This window comes from Bufo gargarizans, chromosome 2, assembly GCF_014858855.1.
Source record: "Bufo gargarizans isolate SCDJY-AF-19 chromosome 2, ASM1485885v1, whole genome shotgun sequence".
NCBI lineage: Eukaryota > Metazoa > Chordata > Amphibia > Anura > Bufonidae > Bufo > Bufo gargarizans.
Window position 1 is genome coordinate 27579034 of NC_058081.1, and position 24384 is coordinate 27603417.

Consider the following 24384-nt stretch of genomic DNA (forward strand, 5'->3'; position numbering starts at 1 on the left):
ACGGAGGTGGTGGTGGTGGTGTTGGTGGTACATCCCCTGTTTGCTGGGCGGCAGGTGCCAACGTTCCTCCAGAGGCGGAGGAAGAGGCCGAGGCGGCAGCAGCAGAATAGGCCGAGGCGGCAGCAGCAGAAGAGGTAGCAGGGGGAGCCTGAGTGACTTCCTTGGTTTTAAGGTGTTTACTCCACTGCAGTTCATGCTTTGCATGCAGGTGCCTGGTCATGCAGGTTGTGCTCAGGTTCAGAACGTTAATGCCTCGCTTCAGGCTCTGATGGCACAGCGTGCAAACCACTCGGGTCTTGTCGTCAGCACATTGTTTGAAGAAGTGCCATGCCAGGGAACTCCTTGAAGCTGCCTTTGGGGTGCTCGGTCCCAGATGGCGGCGGTCAGTAGCAGGCGGAGTCTCTTGGCGGCGGGTGTTCTGCTTTTGCCCACTGCTCCCTCTTTTGCTACGCTGTTGGCTCGGTCTCACCACTGCCTCTTCCTCCGAACTGTGAAAGTCAGTGGCACGACCTTCATTCCATGTGGGGTCTAGGACCTCATCGTCCCCTGCATCGTCTTCCACCCAGTCTTGATCCCTGACCTCCTGTTCAGTCTGCACACTGCAGAAAGACGCAGCAGTTGGCACCTGTGTTTCGTCATCATCAGAGACATGCTGAGGTGGTATTCCCATGTCCTCATCATCAGGAAACATAAGTGGTTGTGCGTCAGTGCATTCTATGTCTTTCACCGCTGGGGAAGGGCTAGGTGGATGCCCTTGGGAAACCCTGCCAGCGGAGTCTTCAAACAGCATAAGAGACTGCTGCATAACTTGAGGCTGAGACAGTTTCCCTGGTATGCATGGGGGTGATGTGACAGACTGATGGGGTTGGTTTTCAGGCGCCATCTGTGCGCTTTCTGCAGAAGACTGGGTGGGAGATAATGTGAACGTGCTGGATCCACTGTCGGCCACCCAATTGACTAATGCCTGTACCTGCTCAGGCCTTACCATCCTTAGAACGGCATTGGGCCCCACCATATATCGCTGTAAATTCTGGCGGCTACTGGGACCTGAGGTAGTTGGTACACTAGGACGTGTGGATGTGGCAGAACGGCCACGTCCTCTCCCAGCACCAGAGGGTCCACTAACACCACCACGACCATGTCCACGTCCGCGTCCCTTACTAGATGTTTTTCTCATTGTTATGGTTCACCACAACAACAAATATATTATTTGGCCCAATGTATTGTATTCAAATTCAGCGGGATATAAATTTGAGGCCTAGTATTTAGGCGCTGGGTGACCGGTATGGATTTAGTGACAGAATTAGACTTGGAAATGCACAGAAGCGTGTGTGTGAAGTTATTCTGAATGACCCTATGTGCACCTTCAATATTATATACCCTTTTAGGGATAGATTTCAAATAGCTCTGATATAGCAGAAACCACTAAATTATGAAATTGCTAAATTGGGAATTGTACTTCAACCCAGAACAAAAAATGTGCTTTGACGGACACTAAATATCTTGCCCAGCAACAACAGTACAGCGGTGGGTAACGAGAGATTTAGAGGGATTTAAATTTGAGGCCTAGTATTTAGGCGCTGGGTCACCGGTATGGATTTAGTGACAGAATTAGACTTGGAAATGCACAGAAGCGTGTGTGTGAAGTTATTCTGAATGACCCTATGTGCACCTTCAATATTATATACCCTTTTAGGGATAGATTTCAAATAGCTCTGATATAGCAGAAACCACTAAATTATGAAATTGCTAAATTGGGAATTGTACTTCAACCCAGAACAAAAAATGTGCTTTGACGGACACTAAATATCTTGCCCAGCAACAACAGTACAGCGGTGGGTAACGAGAGATTTAGAGGGATTTAAATTTGAGGCCTAGTATTTAGGCGCTGGGTGACAGGTATGGGTTTAGTGACAGAATTAGACTTGAAAATACACAGTAGCGGGTGTGTGTGAAGTTATTCTGAATGACCCAATGTGCACCTTCAATATTATATACCCTTTTTGGGATAGATTTCAAATAGCTCTGATATAGCAGGAACCACTAAATTATGAAATTGCTAAATTGGGAATTGTACTTCAACCCAGAACAAAAAATGTGCTTTGACGGACACTAAATATCTTGCCCAGCAACAACAGTACAGCGGTGGGTAACGAGAGATTTAGAGGGATTTAAATTTGAGGCCTAGTATTTAGGCGCTGGGTCACCGGTATGGATTTAGTGACAGAATTAGACTTGGAAATGCACAGAAGCGTGTGTGTGAAGTTATTCTGAATGACCCTATGTGCACCTTCAATATTATATACCCTTTTAGGGATAGATTTCAAATAGCTCTGATATAGCAGAAACCACTAAATTATGAAATTGCTAAATTGGGAATTGTACTTCAACCCAGAACAAAAAATGTGCTTTGACGGACACTAAATATCTTGCCCAGCAACAACAGTACAGCGGTGGGTAACGAGAGATTTAGAGGGATTTAAATTTGAGGCCTAGTATTTAGGCGCTGGGTCACCGGTATGGATTTAGTGACAGAATTAGACTTGGAAATGCACAGAAGCGTGTGTGTGAAGTTATTCTGAATGACCCTATGTGCACCTTCAATATTATATACCCTTTTAGGGATAGATTTCAAATAGCTCTGATATAGCAGAAACCACTAAATTATGAAATTGCTAAATTGGGAATTGTACTTCAACCCAGAACAAAAAATGTGCTTTGACGGACACTAAATATCTTGCCCAGCAACAACAGTACAGTGGTGGGTAACGAGAGATTTAGAGGGATTTAAATTTGAGGCCTAGTATTTAGGCGCTGGGTCACCGGTATGGATTTAGTGACAGAATTAGACTTGGAAATGCACAGAAGCGTGTGTGTGAAGTTATTCTGAATGACCCTATGTGCACCTTCAATATTATATACCCTTTTAGGGATAGATTTCAAATAGCTCTGATATAGCAGAAACCACTAAATTATGAAATTGCTAAATTGGGAATTGTACTTCAACCCAGAACAAAAATGTGCTTTGACGGACACTAAATATCTTGCCCAGCAACAACAGTACACCGGTGGGTAACGAGAGATTTAGAGGGAATTAAATTTGAGGCCTAGTATTTAGGCGCTGGGTCACCGGTATGGATTTAGTGACAGAATTAGACTTGGAAATACACAGTAGCGGGTGTGTGTGAAGTTATTCTGAATGACCCTATGTGCACCTTCAATATTATATACCCTTTTAGGGATAGATTTCAAATAGCTCTGATATAGCAGAAACCACTAAATTATGAAATTGCTAAATTGGGAATTGTACTTCAACCCAGAACAAAAAATGTGCTTTGACGGACACTAAATATCTTGCCCAGCAACAACAGTACAGCGGTGGGTAACGAGAGATTTAGAGGGAATTAAATTTGAGGCCTAGTATTTAGGCGCTGGGTCACCGGTATGGATTTAGTGACAGAATTAGACTTGGAAATGCACAGAAGCGTGTGTGTGAAGTTATTCTGAATGACCCTATGTGCACCTTCAATATTATATACCCTTTTAGGGATAGATTTCAAATAGCTCTGATATAGCAGAAACCACTAAATTATGAAATTGCTAAATTGGGAATTGTACTTCAACCCAGAACAAAAAATGTGCTTTGACGGACACTAAATATCTTGCCCAGCAACAACAGTACACCGGTGGGTAACGAGAGATTTAGAGGGAATTAAATTTGAGGCCTAGTATTTAGGCGCTGGGTCACCGGTATGGATTTAGTGACAGAATTAGACTTGGAAATACACAGTAGCGGGTGTGTGTGAAGTTATTCTGAATGACCCTATGTGCACCTTCAATATTATATACCCTTTTAGGGATAGATTTCAAATAGCTCTGATATAGCAGGAACCACTAAATTATGAAATTGCTAAATTGAGAATTGTATTTCAACCCAGAACAAGAAATGTGCTTGAACGGACACTAAATAACTCGCCCAGCTACAGCACTAGGGACAGATTTAGCTGGATATAAATTTGAGGCCTAGTATTTAGGCGCTGGGTGACAGGTATGGGTTTAGTGACAGAATTAGACTTGGAAATACACAGTAGCGGGTGTGTGTGAAGTTATTCTGAATGACCCTATGTGCACCTTCAATATTATATACCCTTTTAGGGATAGATTTCAAATAGCTCTGATATAGCAGAAACCACTAAATTATGAAATTGCTAAATTGGGAATTGTACTTCAACCCAGAACAAAAAATGTGCTTTGACGGACACTAAATATCTTGCCCAGCAACAACAGTACAGCGGTGGGTAACGAGAGATTTAGAGGGAATTAAATTTGAGGCCTAGTATTTAGGCGCTGGGTCACCGGTATGGATTTAGTGACAGAATTAGACTTGGAAATACACAGTAGCGGGTGTGTGTGAAGTTATTCTGAATGACCCTATGTGCACCTTCAATATTATATACCCTTTTTGGGATAGATTTCAAATAGCTCTGATATAGCAGGAACCACTAAATTATGAAATTGCTAAATTGGGAATTGTACTTCAACCCAGAACAAAAAATGTGCTTTGACGGGCACTAAATAACTTTCCCAGCTACAACAGGACAACGGTAACGAGAGATTTAGAGGGATTTAAATTTGAGGCCTAGTATTTAGGCGCTGGGTGACAGGTATGGGTTTAGTGACAGAATTAGACTTGGAAATACACAGTAGCGGGTGTGTGTGAAGTTATTCTGAATGACCCTATGTGCACCTTCAATATTATATACCCTTTTTGGGATAGATTTCAAATAGCTCTGATATAGCAGAAACCACTAAATTATGAAATTGCTAAATTGGGAATTGTACTTCAACCCAGAACAAAAAATGTGCTTTGACGGACACTAAATATCTTGCCCAGCAACAACAGTACAGCGGTGGGTAACGAGAGATTTAGAGGGAATTAAATTTGAGGCCTAGTATTTAGGCGCTGGGTCACCGGTATGGATTTAGTGACAGAATTAGACTTGGAAATACACAGTAGCGGGTGTGTGTGAAGTTACTCTGAATGACCCTATGTGCACCTTCAATATTATATACCCTTTTTGGGATAGATTTCAAAGAGCTCTGATATAGCAGGAACCACTAAATTATGAAATTGCTAAATTGGGAATTGTATTTCAACCCAGAACAAGAAATGTGCTTGAACGGACACTAAATAACTCGCCCAGCTACAGCACTAGGGACAGATTTAGCTGGATATAAATTTGAGGCCTAGTATTTAGGCGCTGGGTGACCGGTATGGATTTAGTGACAGAATTAGACTGGGATATGGCCAAAAAATGAACAGACTATTGCTGGTTAAATGCACTTGGTGTGACAGCTTCACCCTGATGTAGGCTTTAGCCAAAAAACAACCACACCATTGAGGGTTAAATGCACTTGGTGACAGGCGCAGCTTGCCCCTGATTTTGTATATGGCCAAAAAATGAACAGACTATTGCTGGTTAAATGCACTTGGTGTGACAGCTTCACCCTGATGTAGGCTTTAGCCAAAAAACAACCACACCATTGAGGGTTAAATGCACTTGGTGACAGGCGCAGCTTGCCCCTGATTTTGTATATGGCCAAAAAATGAACAGACTATTGCTGGTTAAATGCACTTGGTGTGACAGCTTCACCCTGATGTAGGCTTTAGCCAAAAAACAACCACACCATTGAGGGTTAAATGCACTTGGTGACAGGCGCAGCTTGCCCCTGATTTTGTATATGGCCAAAAAATGAACAGACTATTGCTGGTTAAATGCACTTGGTGTGACAGCTTCACCCTGATGTAGGCTTTAGCCAAAAAACAACCACACCATTGAGGGTTAAATGCACTTGGTCGCAGCTTGTGCTGGCGCACCACAAGACACAAAATGGCCGCCGATCACCCCAGAAAAATGAGACTGACAAACGGTCTGTGCAGCCTAAAAACAGTGAGCAATTGAGGATCAGCAGCTCAATGATCCACAGCTGCAGATCGATCAGTTAATCAAGTCCTTTGGAGGAGTTAATCTGCCTAATCTCGCCCTACTGTCGCAGCCGCAACCTCTCCCTACGCTAATCAGAGCAGAGTGACGGGCGGCGCTATGTGACTCCAGCTTAAATAGAGGCTGGGTCACATGGTGCTCTGGCCAATCACAGCCATGCCAATAGTAGGCATGGCTGTGATGGCCTCTTGGGGCAAGTAGTATGACGCTTGTTGATTGGCTGCTTTGCAGCCTTTCAAAAAGCGCCAAGAAAGCGTCACAAAAGCGCGAAGAAAGCGACGAACACCGAACCCGAACCCGGACTTTTACGAAAATGTCCGGGTTCGGGTCCGTGTCACGGACACCCCAAAATTCGGTACGAACCCGAACTATACAGTTCGAGTTCGCTCATCCCTACTTATAAGTTTAAAAGCAAATCTTGAAATTTTTCTGAAAATTTCCAAAACCAACTTTTTAAGGACCAGTTCAGGTCTGAAGTCACTTTGTGACGCTTACATAATAGAAACCACCCAAAAATGACCCAATTTTAGAAACTACACCCCTCAAGGTATTCCAAACTGATTTTTCTAACTTTGTTAACCCTTTAGGTGTTCCACAAGAATCATTGAAAATGGATATGAAATTTCAGAATTTCACTTTTTTGGCAGATTTTCCATTTTAATCATTTTTTTTCCGCTAACAAAGCAAGGGTTAACAGCCAAACTAAACTCAATATTTATTGCCCTGATTCTGTAGTTTTCAGAAACACCCCATATGTGGTCCAAAACTGCTGTATGGCCACACGGCAGGGTGCAGAAGGAAAGAAATGCCATATGGTTTTTAGAAGGCAGATTTTGATGGACTGGTTTTTTGACACCATGTCCCATATGAAGCCACCCTGATGCACCCCTAGAGTACCATTTTGGAAACTACGGGATAAGGTGGCAGTTTTGTTGGTAAGATGAGATATTTTCATAGAGCAGGTTGTTACAGACTCGACAATACCAAATATGACAACTTTTTTTGTTTGTTTGTTTCCGTTTTACATAATAAAGCATTTTTGAAAAAAAATGATTTTTAATGTCTCCATATTCTGAAAGCCATAGTTTTTTTGTTTTGTTTTGTGGGTGAATGTCTTATGTAGGGGCTAATTTTAGAATTATAAGATGACGGTTTGATTGGTAAAATTTTGGGGTGCATAGGACTTTTTGATCACTTGCTATTACACTTTTTGTGATGTAAGGTGACAAAATGGCTTTTAATAATAAAAATTTACGGTGTTCACCTAAGAGGTTAAATCATGTAATATTTTTTATAGAGAAGGTTGAAACGGATGTGGCGATACCTAATATGTATACTTTTTTATTTATTTAAGTTTTATACACTAATATTTTTGAAACAAAAAAAATATTATGTTTTAGTGTCACCATAGTCTAAGAGACATAGTTTTATTTTTATTTTTTAGGGCGATTCTCTTAGGTAGAGTATCATTTTTGTGGGATATGATGACGGTTTGATGGTACAATTTTAGGGTGCATATGTCTTTTTGATCGCTTGCTACATCACTTTTTGTGATTTAAGGTGACAAAAAATAGCTTTTTTGACACTTTTTTTTTCCGTGTTCATTGAGGGGTTAGGTCATGTAGTATTTTTATAGAGCAGGTTTTTACACAGTTTGTATTTAATTGTTTTTACGGTGTTCATCTGAGGGGTTAAATAATGTGATCGTTTTATAGAGAAGGTTGATACGGACCCAGCGATACCTAATATGTATACTTTTTAATTTATAAGTTTTATACACTAATATCATTTTTAAAACAAAAAAAAATCATGTTTTAGTGTCACCATAGTCTGAGAGCCATAGTTTTTTATTTATTTTTTTGGTGATTATCTTAGGTAGGGTAGCATTTTGATCATTTTTGCGGTTTGAGATGACGGTTTGATTGGTACAATTTTGGCGTGTGTATGACTTTTGGATCGCTTGCTATTACACTTTTTGTGATGTAAGGTGACAAATTGCTTTTTCGACACTTTTTTTTACGGTGTTCACCTGAGGGGTTAGGTCATGTCGTATTTTTATAGAGCAGGCTTTTACGGATGCAGCGATACCTAATATGTATAAATTTTTTTTTTTACATTCAACAGAATAAAAGAATTTTTGAAACATGTTTTAGTGTCTCCATAGTCTGGGGCTTATTTTTTGCTGCATGAGGTGACGGTTAGATTGGTACTATATTTGGGGGCATACGTATTTTTGATCGCTTGGTGTTGCACTTTTAGTGATGTAAGGTGACAAAAATGGCTTTTTTTACAGTTTTTATTTTATTTTTTATGGTGTCTATCGGACTGGGTGGATCATGGATTTTTTTTATTTTTTTATTATAAAATCAGGGGAAAGGGGCATTTTTTTGTACTTGAAACTTTTTTTTATTCAAATCACTTATTTTTACTTTTTTTATAAACTTTATTTCTGTCCCACTCTGGGACTTCAATTTTTGGGGGTCTGATCCCCTCTGCAATGCATTACAATACATCTGTATTGTAATCCATTGCCTGTTCGTGTACTACAGTGAGTAGTACACAAACAGGTTGCCTAGGAGACCCAGCCTGAGGCTGGATCTCCTCGGCACCCGTAGAAGGCAGGTCCTGATGCCGTGCAGGGCATTGGGCAGCCTCTGCACAACGTCAGGCTGCTTTGTCTCGCATCGGGTCCCCGCCACAGCAGCCGAACTCAATGCGCTGCTTCACCCGCCGCAAACCACTTCTATGTCGTGGTCAGCACGGACCGCGGCATAGAAGGGGTTAATCACAGCGATGCCGGCGGATACAGCAGGGGCCTGGCTATCAGGGACTGCGGGACCCCTGCAGTGATCGGGAGCGCACTGCTCCATTGCCCGCCCGATCATCCCGCCGTGCATTTACGGCAGAATGCATTCTGGCAATGCATCCCCTGCCGTACATGCACGGCGTTCTGCGTTAAGGGGTTAAGGACTATTGTTGTATCTGGCAGCAATATAATTATTAGCGCAACCTGCACTAAATTGCGTGGAATTGTTAGAGAGACCTAGAGAGTTAGAAAGTCCTTTTAAGGACTAGTGTTCAGCAAGTGTTGAGCAAATATTTGTATTACGAATTTTTATCGCGAATATCGGACCTTCGAGAATTTGCGAATATTTAGAATATAGTGCTATATATTCGGAATAACGAATATTCATTTTTTTAACACAGTACACATCAGGTGATCATCCCTCCCTTCTTCTAGCTTGTGGGCCAATGAGAAGGCTTTTTCACAGCTTAGCAACATCCCTATTGCCTACTCCTTACTATATAAGAACCTCCCCAGCAGCCATTTTCTAAAGTTTATTGCAGTTATGAAAGAGACAGCAGTGTCATTGCTGTGCTCTGTGCTTTGTTGTATTACATTAGACAGTTACCTTATATATATAATTCAGATAGTTAGGGGGAGATAGTCAGTGTAGGTTATATTGATCTATAGGTTCCAGGGCAGGGTGTTAGGCAGTGTAATAGGTTCTGCTGTCCATACATACATGCTACAGACATAGTGCTGTGATGTCTCAAGTTACACGTATTGCCAAAAAATATGCGCATCATTAATTGCCAAAAATTTGCAAGCAAAAATATATTGGAGCACTCTATCTGCCTATAAAGCTATTCTAATGTTCTGCTGTGCCAACCATTTTCTCCAGTCTCAGGAAACTTATAACAGCTTGAAAAGTGACCCACGCTGGTATTTCACGCGCATTATGCGAATAATACATTGCCTAATGTTTTAGAAAGTCAGCTCAGCAGAAGACCCTCACCCCTAATATTTTAAATGGTCAGATCAGCAGCAGGCCCTCGCCCCAAAAGTTTTAGATGGTCAGATCAGCAGCAGGCACTCACCCCCTAATGTTTTCGATGGTCAAATCAGCAGCAGACCCTCACCCCTAATGTTTTAGATCAGGGGTGTCAAACTCAAATTCATCGGGGGCCGCATCAGCAGTTTGGTCACCCTCAAAGGGCCGGGGGCCGGCATCTGCTTTTATAATGACAGCGGGGCCCGTGCAGTGACTGTATTCTACTACACGGGCCCCGCTCACTGTATAATCGTATCTCTAATAGTTAATGGTTACCGTATGTATATAATCGCATAATCAGCGCTGTGTATTACCGATAGTTACAACTACAATCGTTCGCCGAGAGGAGGGAGGAGGCAGGAGGCAGGCCGGGAGGACAGGCGCTGGCAGCGTGAGTCATACGTCATGCGCCCACGCCGCCTGCTTCATTCATAAAGTGAGCGGCGCAGGCGCGTGACGTATGACTCACAAACTGCCAGCGCCCGTCCTCCCAGCCTGCCTCCTCCCTCCTCTCGGTGAGCGTTTGTAGTTGTAAGTACTCCGCTCATTATGCGATTATGTACATAACTATTTACTATTAGACATACGATTATACAGTGAGCGGGGCCCGTGTAGTAGAATAGTCACTGCACGGGCCCCATTGTGTCATTATAAAAGCAGACGCCGGCCCCCAGCCCCTCCTCCCTCACAGCTGATACACCCGCCGCGCGGCATCGCGGCGGGTTCATCATTGAAAATCGCAAAATAATTTGCGCAAAAAAATCGCGCAAAAATTTGCACGAAAATTTGCAAATCGCAAAATAAGCTGCATTCGCCGTATAAGACGCACTGCTATTTTCCCCCCACTTTTGGGGGGGAAAAAGTGCGTCTTATACGGCAAAAAATACGGGTATGTTTTTAGGAGAATCTACTGAACCAAAATGATATATAACATTATGTATTGATAAATCGCAGTTAAGGATTATAAGTAGCCAAAAAATATATATAAAAGACTTTAGTGGGGTGACACTGTTACAATACACTTCAAATGTTTTATATTTATACCTTTTTAGAAAAAACACTGCTGCACTGTCTGCAGGCAGGGCACAGTGGGCACTGGGCTGGGCACTACTTGGGCGCTGGAGCTGGACTGGAGAGGAGAAGAATGATTTCAATTCTCCCTCCCTGCCTCTCTCTCTGATGTCACTTCCTGTATGGACCTGACTTCCTTATCAGAGAGGAGGAGGGAGGGACTAGTCTGGGAGGAGCGAGGAGGAGCAAAGACTGGAGACCGGAGACTGAACACAGTGAGTGAGCAGCTGCGCTGCCTGGAATCATTCACTGTGTAGTGACTGTGTAGACTAGAGGAGGGAGGGAGGGGAGGGACTCGGGGAGGCTTGGGAGGAGCGCTGGCTGCGCTCAGCTGATCACCCGGCCCGGCTGCCGCAGTGAGTGCCAGCAGCTAAGCTTAGGTCGGACAAACACTGTCTGCTACGCGGGCCACATGACGAGGTCTGGCGGGCCGGATTCGGCCCGCGGGCCTTGTGTTTGACACCCGTGTTGTAGATAGTCAGATCAGCAGGTCCTTGCTCCAATAGTTTTTGAGGGTCACCAGCAGGCCATAAATCATAATTTTTCAAGGGTGTGTAGGATGCCCTCCTTTATGTATAATGAAGGGTGTATTGTAGTGCCGGTTGCTTGAAATTTTTTGCAGCCCTTTCACTTAGTGCATAGGCTTCATGAGTGTAGGAGTCCCACTACCTGAACAATTGTACCACAATGTAAATGAGGCCCTCCTGTATATGATATACAGGTTGTATCGGAGTGCCTCTTATTTGTAATTTTTGGCAGCACTTGCACTTTATATACTAGTAAATATACAGGAAAGAATGTTTCCTAACAATTTTTCCTCTAAAATCAATTTTATCTTCGGTTTTGTGCGTATTATTGTCAGTCTGTAAAAGTGGCGTACTACTCGGACAACATTGTTGCCAGCAGCTACCTGTCCAAGATGCATCCCTCCCTTGCTGTTCCCGAACCATTTCAGTGGTGTTTCCAGCAATTTCTGACCTTTTCCTGTGAACCAGACATCTTCCTCTGTTCAGAGCTTCCATTGTGCTCGGGTGGTAGAGAACCCGAGCATCCCGAGGTGTTCTACTTGAGCACCCGAGCACTTTGGTGCTCAACCAACACTAGTTGTGGGCACTTCCTGGATCATGTGCCATACATACATTAAGCACCTGATCCTTGGGTGCTGTGAGCAGTCTGTGGCCGAGGCTGCCTGAGATTGTGGGTTGTAACCAGGCTACGATCATGTGCCAAATTTACAGATCATGATCCAGGAAGTGCCCGCAACCTAATTACACTGGGGAGAGCAGGGAGCGTAGTGCTAGGCCAGTTCAAGTCTTTCCATTACTTTTATTACAACTGTATAACAAGACTGTCAAGATCTAGGACGGGGAATGTTAGATTTCAACATACCCGATCCTTCTGCTCTCCAATAACATCCATTTTCTAAAGGGTTTTCTGGGAGTAAAAAATTGATGATCTATCCTCAGGATAGGCTATCAATATATGATCTGTGGGGGTCAGACTCCTGGCACCCCGCCAATCAGTGTTTGTCTCCTCAAGTGAGCGCTATTGCCTCTTCTTAGGTCAGTGATGTGATTGATGTTCACTGGTCACATGGGCTATGTGCAGCTCAGTCCAATTCTATGTATAAATATATAAGGGGTAAGTACAGAGATCTCTCCCATCATCTACGTATTTATTCCCAGGACTGTGACTGTGACGAGGGGATATCCTCTGCGTCTGGAGGAAAGACGGTTTCTACACAAACATAGAAGAGGATTCTTTACGGTAAGAGCATTGAGACTATGGAACTCTCTTCCTGAGGAGGAAGTAATGGTGAGTTCACTAAAAGAGTTCAAGAGGGTCCTCAACGTATTTCTGGAGTGTAATAATATTATAGGCTATAGCTACTAGAGAGGGGAAAATTGGTTTCTACCTCACAGGGGTTTTTGTTTTGCCTTCCTCTGGATCAACTTGCAGGATAACAGATGTATTGTGTTGCATTTAAACAGGGATCAGACCCGGCAATGTTGTAGTCCCATAGTGGGACAAAAAAAATGAGAAAAAAGTGTTTTTAACAATAAAAAAATAAAGTTTCAATAAAAAAAGCCCATTTCCCATAAAAAGAGCCATATAAAAGTCATATTAGGTACTGTATAACCGTATCCCTCATTTAGCATGTAGCATAGGAGGCGGTACACATGCGCTATTTAGCGCTGTTTTCTGCAAAAGTAGCAGGGATGAGATCAAAGCATAGCAGCTGGATGTGCAATTAATTTCTTTTATTTTTTATATACAGTTGCAAGAAAAAGTATGCGAACCCTTTGGAATGATATAGATTTCTGCACAAATTGGTCATACAATGTGATCTGATCTTCATCTAAGTCACAACAATAGACAATCACAGTCTGCTTAAACGATTAACACACAAAGAATTAAATGTTGCCATGTTTTTATTGAACACACCATGTAAACATTCACAGTGCAGGTGGAAAAAGTATGTGAACCCCTAGACTAATGACATCTCCAAGAGTTAATTGGAGTGAGCTGTCAGCCAACTGGAGTCCTATCAATGAGATGAGATTGGAGGTGTTGGATACAGCTGCCCTGCCCTATAATAAAAAGCACACACCAGTTCTGGGTTTGCTTTTCACAAGAAGCATTGCCTGATGTGAATGATGCCTCACAGAAAAGAGCTCTCAGAAGACTTACGATTAAGAATTGCTGACTTACGATTAAGAATTGCTGTTCATCAGTCCACGGTAAGACAAATTGTCTATAAATGGACAAAGTTCAGCACTGCTGCTACTCTCCCTAGGAGTGGCCGTCCTGTAAAGATGACTGCAAGACCACAGCGCAGACTGCTCAATGAGGTAAAGAAGAATCCTAGAGTGTCAGCTAAAGACTTACAAAAGTCTCTGGCATATGCTAACATCCCTGTTACCGAAGCTACGATACGTAAAACACTAAACAAGAATGGATTTCATGGGAGGATACCACAGAGGAAGCCACTGCTGTCCCAAAAAAACACTGCTGCACGTTTAAAGTTTGCACAAAAGCACCTGGATTTTCCACAGCAGTACTGGCAAAATATTCTGTGGACAGATGAAACCAAAGTGGAGTTGTTTGGAAGAAACACACTACACTATGTGTGGAGAAAAGGAGGCACAGCACATCAACATCAAAACCTCATCCCAACTGTGAAGTATGGTGGTGGGGGCATCATGGTTTGAGGCTGCTTTGCTGCGTCAGGGCCTGGACGGATAGCTATCATCGAAGGAAAAGTGAATTCCCAAGTTTATCAAGACATTTTGCAGGAGAATTTAAGGCCATCTGTCCACCAGCTGAAGCTCAACAGAAGATGGGTGTTGCAACAGGACAACGACCCATAGCATAGAAGTAAATCAACAACAGAATGGCTTAAACAGAAGAAAATACACCTTCTGCAGTGGCCCAGTCAGAGTCCTGACCTCAACCCGATTGAGATGCTGTGGCATGACCTCAAGAAAACGATTCATGCCAGACATCCCAAGAATATTGCTGAACTGAAACAGTTCTGTAAACAAGAATGATCAATAATTACTCCTGACCGTTGTGTACGTCTGATCTGCAACTACAGGAAACGTTTGGTTGAAGTTATTGCTGCCAAAGGAGGTTCAACCAGTTATTAAATCCAAGGGTTCACATACTTTTTCCACCTGCACAGTGAATGTTTATATGGTGTGTTTAATAAAAACATGGGAGCATTTAATTATTTGTGTGTTATTAGTTTAAGCAGACTGTGATTGTCTATTAATGTGACTTAGATGAAGATCAGATCACATTTTATGACCAATTTGTGCAGAAATCCATATCATTCCAAAGGGTTCACATACTTTTTCTTGCAACTGTATGCACAGAGATTCTGTCCCTGGATCAGCACTCCTTCCATTCAGCCAGGTGATTTTAATTAGCCAGGTATTTTGCATGAGGGGTTAAATTCACCTACTATGCTCTCAGTTGGAGTTCCTGAGAGCTTCAGGTAAGGTGAGCTTTGACAACTTCACATGGTGCGGTACTGTGCGGGGGCCACTGTGCTGTTTTTCTGGCAGGTAGAAGGGGCCCCCCAGTGCTAGGCATGGCATAGTCGGGCAGCAGAGGTGCTGTTTGACTGCTGGGTCCTGCTGCCTGCCAGATTGGTGCCACAGCGTTGGTGATCGCCGTGCAGCACCGCGCCAATTTTAGAGTAGGACCCCCAAATAGAGGCAACCTTGGCGTGGTGAGTGGGTTTATACCATTTGATAAAAATGTACACTAATGTCTCATTTAGCATGTAGCATAGGAGTTGGTACACATGTGCTATTTAGTGCTGTTTTCTGCTAAAGTAGCAGGGATTAGATCAAAGCAGCTGGATGTGCGAGTAATTTTTTTTTTTACATAAAAATAAAATTGTTTCAATAAAAAAAGCCCCTTTCCCATAAAAAGAGACATAGAAAAATTGTAAATAAAATTATAAAAAATCAGACATATTAGGTATAAACGCATACCTAACAACCTGCATTATAAAAATATCACATGATCCACCCCGTATGGTCAACACCATAAATGTAAAAAAAATAAAAACTGTGCAAAAAAAAATAAAATTTTTTTTGTCACCTTACATCACAAAAAGTGTAATACCAAGCGATTAAAAAGTCAAATGCACCACAAAATCATACCAATCAAACCATCATCTCATCCCGCAAAAAATGAGACCCTACCTAAGACAATATCCCCCCCAAAAAAAGCAAAAAATATGGCTTTCAGAATACGGAGTCACTAAAAAATATTTTTTTTTTCAAAAATGCTTTATTATGTAAAACTGAAACAAACAACCAAAAACAGCAGTTATATTTGGTATTGTCACGTCTGTAACAACCTGCTCTATAAAAATACCACATGATCTAAGGCTACTTTCACACTTGCGCTTGATCGGATCCGTTCTGAACGGATCCGATCATATTAATGCAGACGGAGGCTCCGTTCAGAACGGATCCGTCTGCATTATTTTAGCATATAAAAGCTAAGTGTGAAAATAGCCTCGGACGGATCCGTCCAGACTTTCAATGTAAAGTCAATGGGGGACGGATCCGCTTGAAGATTGAGCCATATTGTGGCATCTTCAAACAGATCCGTCCCCATTGACTTACATTGTAAGTCTGGACGGATCCGCACGCCTCCGCACGGCCAGGCGGACACCCGAACGCTGCAAGCAGCGTTCAGCTGTCCGCCTGTCCGTGCGGAGGCGAGCGGAGCGGAGGCTGAACGCCGCCAGACTGATGCAGTCTGAGCGGATCCGCATCCATTCAGACTGCATCAGGGCTGGACGGAAGCGTTCGGGTCCGCTCGTGAGCTCCTTCAAACGGAGCTCACGAGCGGACCGACGAACGCTAGTGTGAAAGTAGCCTAACCTGTCAGATGAACATTGTAAATTACAAAAAATAAAAATGGTGCCAAAACACCAATTTTTTGTTACCTTGCCTAACAAAAAGTGTAATATAGAGCAACCAAAATTCATATGTACCCTAAAATGGTACCAAAGAAAACTACCACCTTATCCCGTCGTTTCCAAAATGGGGTCTTTTTTTGGAGTTTCTACTCTATGGGTGCATCAGGGGGTCTTCAAATGTGACATGGCAACTTAAAGGGAACCTGTCACCAGTTTTATGGTGTCCTAACTAAGGGCAACATAAATAAGTGACTGATTCACTTATCAAAATGCTGGGTCACTTTCTTTAATTGACCCAGTCAATCTGCCATCATCTTGTATTGAAAAGCTCCAGCTGATAATGATGAGTCCTGAATATTCATGAGCTCCTGACTCTCCCCGCCCACCTGCTGCTGAATGACAGTTTGTTTCCATAGGAATCAGCCGCAGGAGGGCAGGGGAATGGCTATAGCTCTGAATTAAATATACGCTGGACTCGATGACCTCACGCCGGACTCGAAACAGCTCATTAGCATGCGGCATCTTTGTGTGTATATTATGAGGTAACCATCTGTCACACCAGTAAGTGAATACATCTAAGGCACTTTTTAGTAGTTAATGATTGTATATAATTAGTTCCCTTTAAAATTATCCCAGTGAAATCTGCCTTCCAAAAACCACATAGCACTCCTTTCCTTCTGCGCCCTGCCATGTGCCCGTACAGAAGTTTATGACCACATATGGGGTGTTTCTGTAAACTACAGAATTATGGTAATAAATATTGAATTTTGTTTGGCTGTTAACCCTTGCTTGGTTACTATAAAAAATTAATTGATATGGAAAATCTGGTAAAAAAGTGAAATTCTTAAATGTTATCTCCATTTTCCTTTAATTCTTGTGGAACACCTAAAGGGTTAACAAAGTTTGTAAAAATCAGTTTTGAATACCTTGAGGGGTGTTGTTTCTAAAATGGGGTCATTTATGGTTGGTTTCTATTATGTAAGTCTCACAAAGTGACTTCAGACCTCTTCCCAAGGTCTTATATAAACTGCAAATGCTGCTGATTGCTTTACCACAAGTCTTCTTTGCCAAAATAAGATCACTCTTCTCTATGTAAAACAGAAAGCGCCCTCGTTTATCACATGATCTCCTAGTTAGACGTTCAGGGAAAGGAGGTATAGGTTTGCCAGATATACAAACATTATATATGGCGATTCAATTGAGAAGATGGATCAATTTGACTGGATTTGCTGAACCGCAAAACATATCCCACTGGTCTGCAAGGGCTTACAAAGGAGACTTATTACGGGATATGTGGATTCCCTCTAAAGTGCGCAATAAGTATAACCCACTTGACTCTAACCTGCTTTTTAAAGGTGCTTCTAATACCTGGGCCTCACTTTCGTCTTCTCTAGCTCCTAAAATCTCGCCATTATTGCCCTCCAGCCTAATACCTGTGGTCGTTGGTAGAGAATCTCTGACCTTTAAACCCATGTGGGACAAACTAGCACACGTAACAGTTTCAAACCTACTCCCAAGTGGAGGGATTCCCGGCTGCATGGAATTACAAGAATTGCTTCCAAACTTTTCTCGCACATTTTTGCATATCTCACACTTCAACAGGTGTTGTGCTGATTTCCTACAAGTCAGTTATCCCTTTAGAGAGCTTACTGACTTTGAATCAGATCTATAATCTATTGTTCCCAGGTTTGGGAGGCTCTCTAAGGTGTTATCGGTGTTGAGAGAAGTGAAACACTTGAGTGGCCCTGGGTATATTTTGTCCTGGGATAAGGAGCTGGGTCTTTCCTTCACTGAGATGGAAATAAATCAAATCCTTCAGAATTCCCATGGCCACTCAAGATGTGTACGATTACAAGAATCACATTATAAAATTCTTGCTCGCTGGTATAAAACTCCTGAGTTTCTTTATGCACATGGCCTCTCCCTCACTAGCCAGTGTTGGAGGTGTAATTCTATGGTTGGTACACATACACATATATGGTGGGACTGCCCAATTATACGCCCCTTTTGGTCTGAAATTGAACGTATAGCAAGAGAAATTTTGAGTTCACAACTAACGTTGACTCCGGCTCTGGTCTTACTTGGATCTCCTTTGTCGGGGATGAGTCAACACTCCCTGTTCTTGATTACTCAATTTCTAGCAGCAGCCAAATCTCTAATTCCCCTGAAATGGCTAAATACTGCTCCCCCCACTACTAACGAATGGCTCAAAATGTTACATCAAATTTGTAGGTTTGAAGAGATGTCCAGTAGATCATGTCGCACACATCATAAGTTTCTCAAAAACTGGGATGCTTGGCTGAAATCATCATATTGCAGAGAAACTCGTGCTAATCTTTCCTCCTGAATACTTAGTGAAATAGTTTCCTGAAATACCCCCCCCCCCCCCACACTAGCCTAAGTATATCCTCTCTTATGGGCATACTAAACCTATAGGCTAGTCTACGGTTATGGTTATAAAAACAAGTTTGTTACCCATCAGGATGTCAACAGGATATGTAACTTAGCATGAGGTAATACTAGTCATATGCTGTATCGTTAATGTGTCATGTTATTCACTGATGTTCATGACCCCAAATGGGGTATGTTTGTATTTTGTCATGATGATATTGGATATCTTCTTTTAGCTATCCAAAACAATAAAAACACAGATGACAAAAAAAGTGACTTCAGACCTGAACTGGTCCTTAAAAAGTGGGCTTTGGAAATTTTCAGAAAAATTTCAAGATTTGCTTCTAAACTTCTAAGACATCCCCCCCCCCCCCAAAAAAAAAATAAAAATGTAATTATACAAAATGATCCAAACATGAAGCAGACATATGGGGAATGTAAAGTAATGACTATTTTTGGAAATATTACTGTCTATTTTGAAAGTAGAGAACTGAAATTAGCAAATTTGCTAATTTTTCTAAATGTTTGGTAACTTTTGTATTTTTTATAAATAAAAATGAAATATTTGGACTCAAATTTACCACTGTCATGAAATACAATATGTGACGAGAAAACAATCTCAGAATGGCTTGGATAAGTAAAAGCGTTTTAAAGTTATCACCACATAAAGTGACACAATAAAATGGCCTGGTCCTTAAGGTGAAAAATGGCAAGGTCCTTAAGGGGTTAAAGAGTAACTAAACCTTTATATATACGTTTAATATGTTCTCCCTAATGCCCTAATAAAACTATCTCTAATATACTTTATGAATTTTCTATTTTTACTACAATTTTTCTTACCTAAAGCTCACCATTCACTGGTGCGCTTAAAACTCTGTTCTCTGTAGCCTGCCGAACTGTCAGCTGTGTACAGAGAACAGAGTTTTAAACGCACAGTGAATGGTGAGGTAGGAAAAAATGTAGTAAAAATAGAAAATTCATAAAGTATATTAGAAATTGTTTTATTAGGGCATTAGGAAGAACATATTAAAAGTTTATATAAAGGTTTAGTTACTCTTTAAGGAGCATTTACATTAGACTATAGGTTATCAGTTATCAGTAAGCAAAAAAAAAAATTTCACCTGCAACACTGGATAATGAGGATCCAACTCCCTGCACCGATCTTGCGAAGAACATCAGCCAATATGAGTCGGCAAATGCAAAAACTGGCAGAGACAGAAGATGAAACAACAGTTTACTGATACTCCTGACTGGTAGATGAGATAAGGGGGATGTTTTCTTGTGGTGAAGGGGGATGTTCTTCCAGAAACAATTTATTTCCATAGGCTGTTTCTGATCCACATCCATTTTAATGAGGCGGTTGCAATATCAGACTTGTCCAATGGGCAAGAGTGGTACTGTTTCTGGAAAAAAAGGTTCATATGTTTTATTCTAATGTTGGGCAACCCTATTTACTCCACACCTACTTCCAGGGATGTTTTATAAAACAAGCACCCTCTGCCATCTTCCCCTTTGTTATGGTGTGTTCAATAAGGACTGCTATGGGACTATAAAGAGGGGAAGTGCAGCTCAGGTTTGCCAAAGTCTGGGTCACCAGACTTTGGCCAGGTTACCAGCTATCTGAGAGAAAGGGACAGCTAGCTCAGGCATTTCCTCAGTATCAAACCTTTTTCTGCCGAGGAGGAGACTGGAGAATCCAGCTTAGTGGCCTGCCTGGAAGTGTGCAGTTGAGTTCCTTCAGTAAAGAAGAAAGCTGGTTTAATGCAATCCCTGACTCTCTGGAGTTATTTCACATTGAGGTACACCACGTCTTATCATCTTTTCCAGAAAGCAGCGGGACCCAGCGTAGTATTGGGGCAACCCAAAACACGGCCACTGCACATCCAGCAGCAAGTATTGAATTTGCCTGCAGCACTCCCACAGGTGAAATTATGCATTACACAACTCCTATTTATATCATTGCTCTAAAATGATTCATACAATTTCCATTTTTAGGAGGTTTGTGGAAATTAAATAGATAAATGCATAACTCACTGAAAGTAGACAGGAAGAGGACAATAAACCCAACAAACAGTGGTATATCATATCCAATCCTAGAAGAATAAGAAAAAGCTTTAGAACACAAAGGAAATAACTAAGCAAATGTAGTATAGAGTTTTTTGGATCGTGTACTACCATGTACTGTACCTGTTAGTAATGAGTCCTACTATGGGATTGAATACAAATTGTATTATTGCTTTGGATGCAACTAGAAGACCCACTTGGAGGTTCTCTTGTTGTAGGATACTCATTTCCATGTTGCAGCTGGAATTGTTGGGGGCCTCCTGGGTCATATTATCAATCCTTTGATAATTTGATTGGTCACTTAACATGATGGCATTGTCATACAAAGAGTAAATTGAGGCAAATGACGCTTTGGAAGCAGAAGATAAAACTATCAGGCCCCCAGTTGTGTTTCCATTCTGATATTCTTTTCCGTAGAGGAAACTTGGAATGATGGGAACTAGACAGAGATGAGTATTTGTTAGTAATAAATATGTGAATAACCAATATGTCAATAAGAAGATGAACATAATACAATTGTTATAAATAAAAGTCTGACTCTGACCTATGAGTCCACACAGGACTAGGAGTTCTCAATAATCAGGGGCACATCAAAGTCTACCTGTCCCCCACACAGTCACAGTAGGTGCAACTGGTAGGCCATGCTATCATAGCTTCCAGTTACTCTCTGTGCAGAGAACTGCAGAAAAGCTTTATTCAATTAAATGGAGCCAGCTGCTGTTCAATGCATAGCCAGGTGGCCAGGAGCACCAGGGTGCAGGGAAAATAGTATAGGGGTCATAGGGCTGATTCAGAGCTGTGGTATCTTCAGTCTTAGAATCTTGGGGGGTTCTACAGGTCATACTACCATTGGTCATAATGCAATGGCTTATCCTAGAGATATATAAGATGAGGATACCCCTTTAAATTAATTATATAAATGTTAAAAAGTATAAATGTGAAGGTGTCGGCCCTTTAAAGAGTAATGAGGGGGGAGTCGCAGAGAGCGATGAGGAGAAAGCAAAGCTGTTAAATATATTTTTTTCTCCAATGTATTCACTGAGGAAAATAAACTGTCAGATGAAATGCAGAATGTAAAAATAAATTCCCCATTACAAGTGTCCTGTCTGACTTAGGAAGAAGTACATCAGCGACTTAAAAAGATTAAAATAGACAAATCGCCAGGACCGGATGGCATACACCCCCGTATCCTAAGGGAATTAAGTAATGTCATAGCCAGACCCTTATTTCTGATATTTGCAGACTCTATACTGACAGGGAATGTCCCACAGGATTGGCGCATGGCAAATGTGGTGCCAATATTCAAAAAGGGTCCAAAAACAGAGCCTGGAAACTATAGGCCGGTAAGTTTAACATCTGTTGTGGGTAAACTGTTTGAAGGTTTTCTGAGAGATGCTATGTTAGAGCATCTCAACGGAAATAAGCAAATAACGCCATATCAGCATGGCTTCGTGAGGGATCGGTCATGGCCAAACTAATTTAATCAGTTTCTATGAGGAGGTAAGTTCTAGACTTGACAGCGGTGAATCAATGGATGTCGTATATCTGGACTTCTCCAAAGCATTTGACACTGTACCACATAAATGGTTAGTATATAAAATGAGAATGCTCAGACTAGGAGAAAACATCTGTATGTGGGTAAGTAACTGTCTCAAAGATAGAAAACAGAGGGTGGTTATTAACAATACACACTCAGATTGGGTCACTGTCACTAGTGGGGTACCTCACGGGTCAGTATTGGGCCCTATTCTCTTCAATATATTTATTAATGATCTTGTAGAAGGCTTGCATAGTAAAGTATAAATTTTCGCAGATGACGCTAAACTGCAAAGTAATTAACACTAAAGAGGACAGTATACTACTACAGAGTGATCTGGATAGATTGGAGGCTTGGGCAGATAAGTGGCAGATGAGGTTTAACACTGACAAATGTAAAGTTATGCACATGGGAAGGAATAATGCAAGTCACCCGTACATACTAAATGGTAAAACACTCGGTAACACTGACATGGAAAAGGATCTAAGAATTTTAATAAACAGCAAACTAAGCTGCAAAAAACCAGTATCAGGCAGCTGCTGCCAAGGGCAATACGATAACGGGTTGCATCAGAAGGGGCATAGATTCCCGTGATGAGAACATAGTCCTACCACTTTACAAATTGCTAGTCAGACCACACATGGAGTACTGTGTACAGTTCTGGGCTCCTGTAAACAAGGCAGACATAGCAGAGCTGGAGAAGGTCCAGAGGAGGGCAACTAAAGTAATAACTGGAATGGGTCAACTACAGTACCCTGAAAGATTATCAAAATTCGGGTTATTAACTTTAGAAAAAAGACGACTGAGGGGAGATCTAATTACTATGTATAAATATGTCAGGGGTCAGTACAGAGATCTATCCCATCATCTATTTATCCCCAGGACTGTGACTAGGACGAGGGGACATCCTCTGCGTCTGGAGGAAAGAAGGTTTGTACACAAACATAGAAGAGGATTCTTTACTGTAAGAGCAGTGAGACTATGGAACTCTCTGCCTGAGGAGGTGGTGATGGTGAGTACAATAAAGGAATTCAAGAGGGGCCTGGATGTATTTCTGGAGTGTAATAATATTACAGGCTATAGCTACTAGAGAGGGGTCGTTGATCTAGGGAGTTATTCTGATTGCCTGATTGGAGTCGGGAAGGAATTTTTTATCCCACTAAAGTGGGGAAAATTGGCTTATACCTCACAGTTTTTTTTTTTTTTGCCTTCCTTTAGATCAACTTACAGGATAACAGGCCGAACTGGATGGACAAATGTCTTTTTTCGGCCTTATGTACTATGTTACTATGTTACTCTACAGGAAAGTGTTGATATGACCCTATATGGCTGCCTACTCTGGTCCTTTATACTTCTTTATCATGACAATCATTACAAGTCTTGTAGCTCAGAGGCCCACTGATCTGAAATGCAGGCTGGACCTGGTGCCAACCATCTATGGACAGTTATCATGACCGTCAGATAAGGAGGTGGATATCCATAAGTACTTAATATGGGGACCTTTTTAATTAATATGTGTAACATCTTGATAGGCAGACATACCAACTACTGTGTAAAGCATATTATCCACGAGTAGAGCTACAAAAACTACCACAAGGACCACCTCTCTGGAGCCCCTCTTTTCTTTAAGCCACCTGCACGGGCTGCACTCCATCATGGCACCACAGGAATCATCCTTCAAAAAGAGAAGAAAGCATTAAATATTAAAATAAATGACTCTGCTGGGCTTTGTTCAAAATTACATTTTTACTTGGGTTTACTTGGTGTATCAAAGTATGTTCTCCTCACACAGGAACTGAGGTTCACACACACTGATTGGCAGTTTTTGTTCCAATGCAGTATTTTTGTCTCCTACACCAGCCTCACACAGCTCTCCACAAAGGCATTTGAAGGTCCCCCAAAGTTGTCGCTAGTCAATGACTGGATGGTCTGTCTCCTCACAGACTCGCCTGCCTACAGTGGGGAAGCAGACTGTATATGGAGCTAAACAAGTGCCGATCAACATATATCTCAACATATGTAGATCAACTATAT

At 41.8% G+C, this 24384-nt stretch overlaps 1 protein-coding gene across 1 annotated transcript in view; it reads right to left on the reverse strand.

Moving 5' to 3' along the window:
* LOC122925551 (chromaffin granule amine transporter-like) overlaps nucleotides 1-24007 on the reverse strand; it is a 121025-nt gene extending 97018 nt beyond the window's left edge. The window contains exons 1-4 of the mRNA XM_044276909.1: nucleotides 23893-24007; nucleotides 20937-21252; nucleotides 20784-20842; nucleotides 19871-19954 (exon numbers count right to left, since the gene is read on the reverse strand). Coding sequence (XP_044132844.1) covers nucleotides 19871-19954; nucleotides 20784-20842; nucleotides 20937-21252; nucleotides 23893-24007 — 574 coding nt within the window. The remainder of the gene's footprint in view (nucleotides 1-19870; nucleotides 19955-20783; nucleotides 20843-20936; nucleotides 21253-23892) is intronic.
* Between the last annotated feature and the right edge of the window lie 377 nt (nucleotides 24008-24384).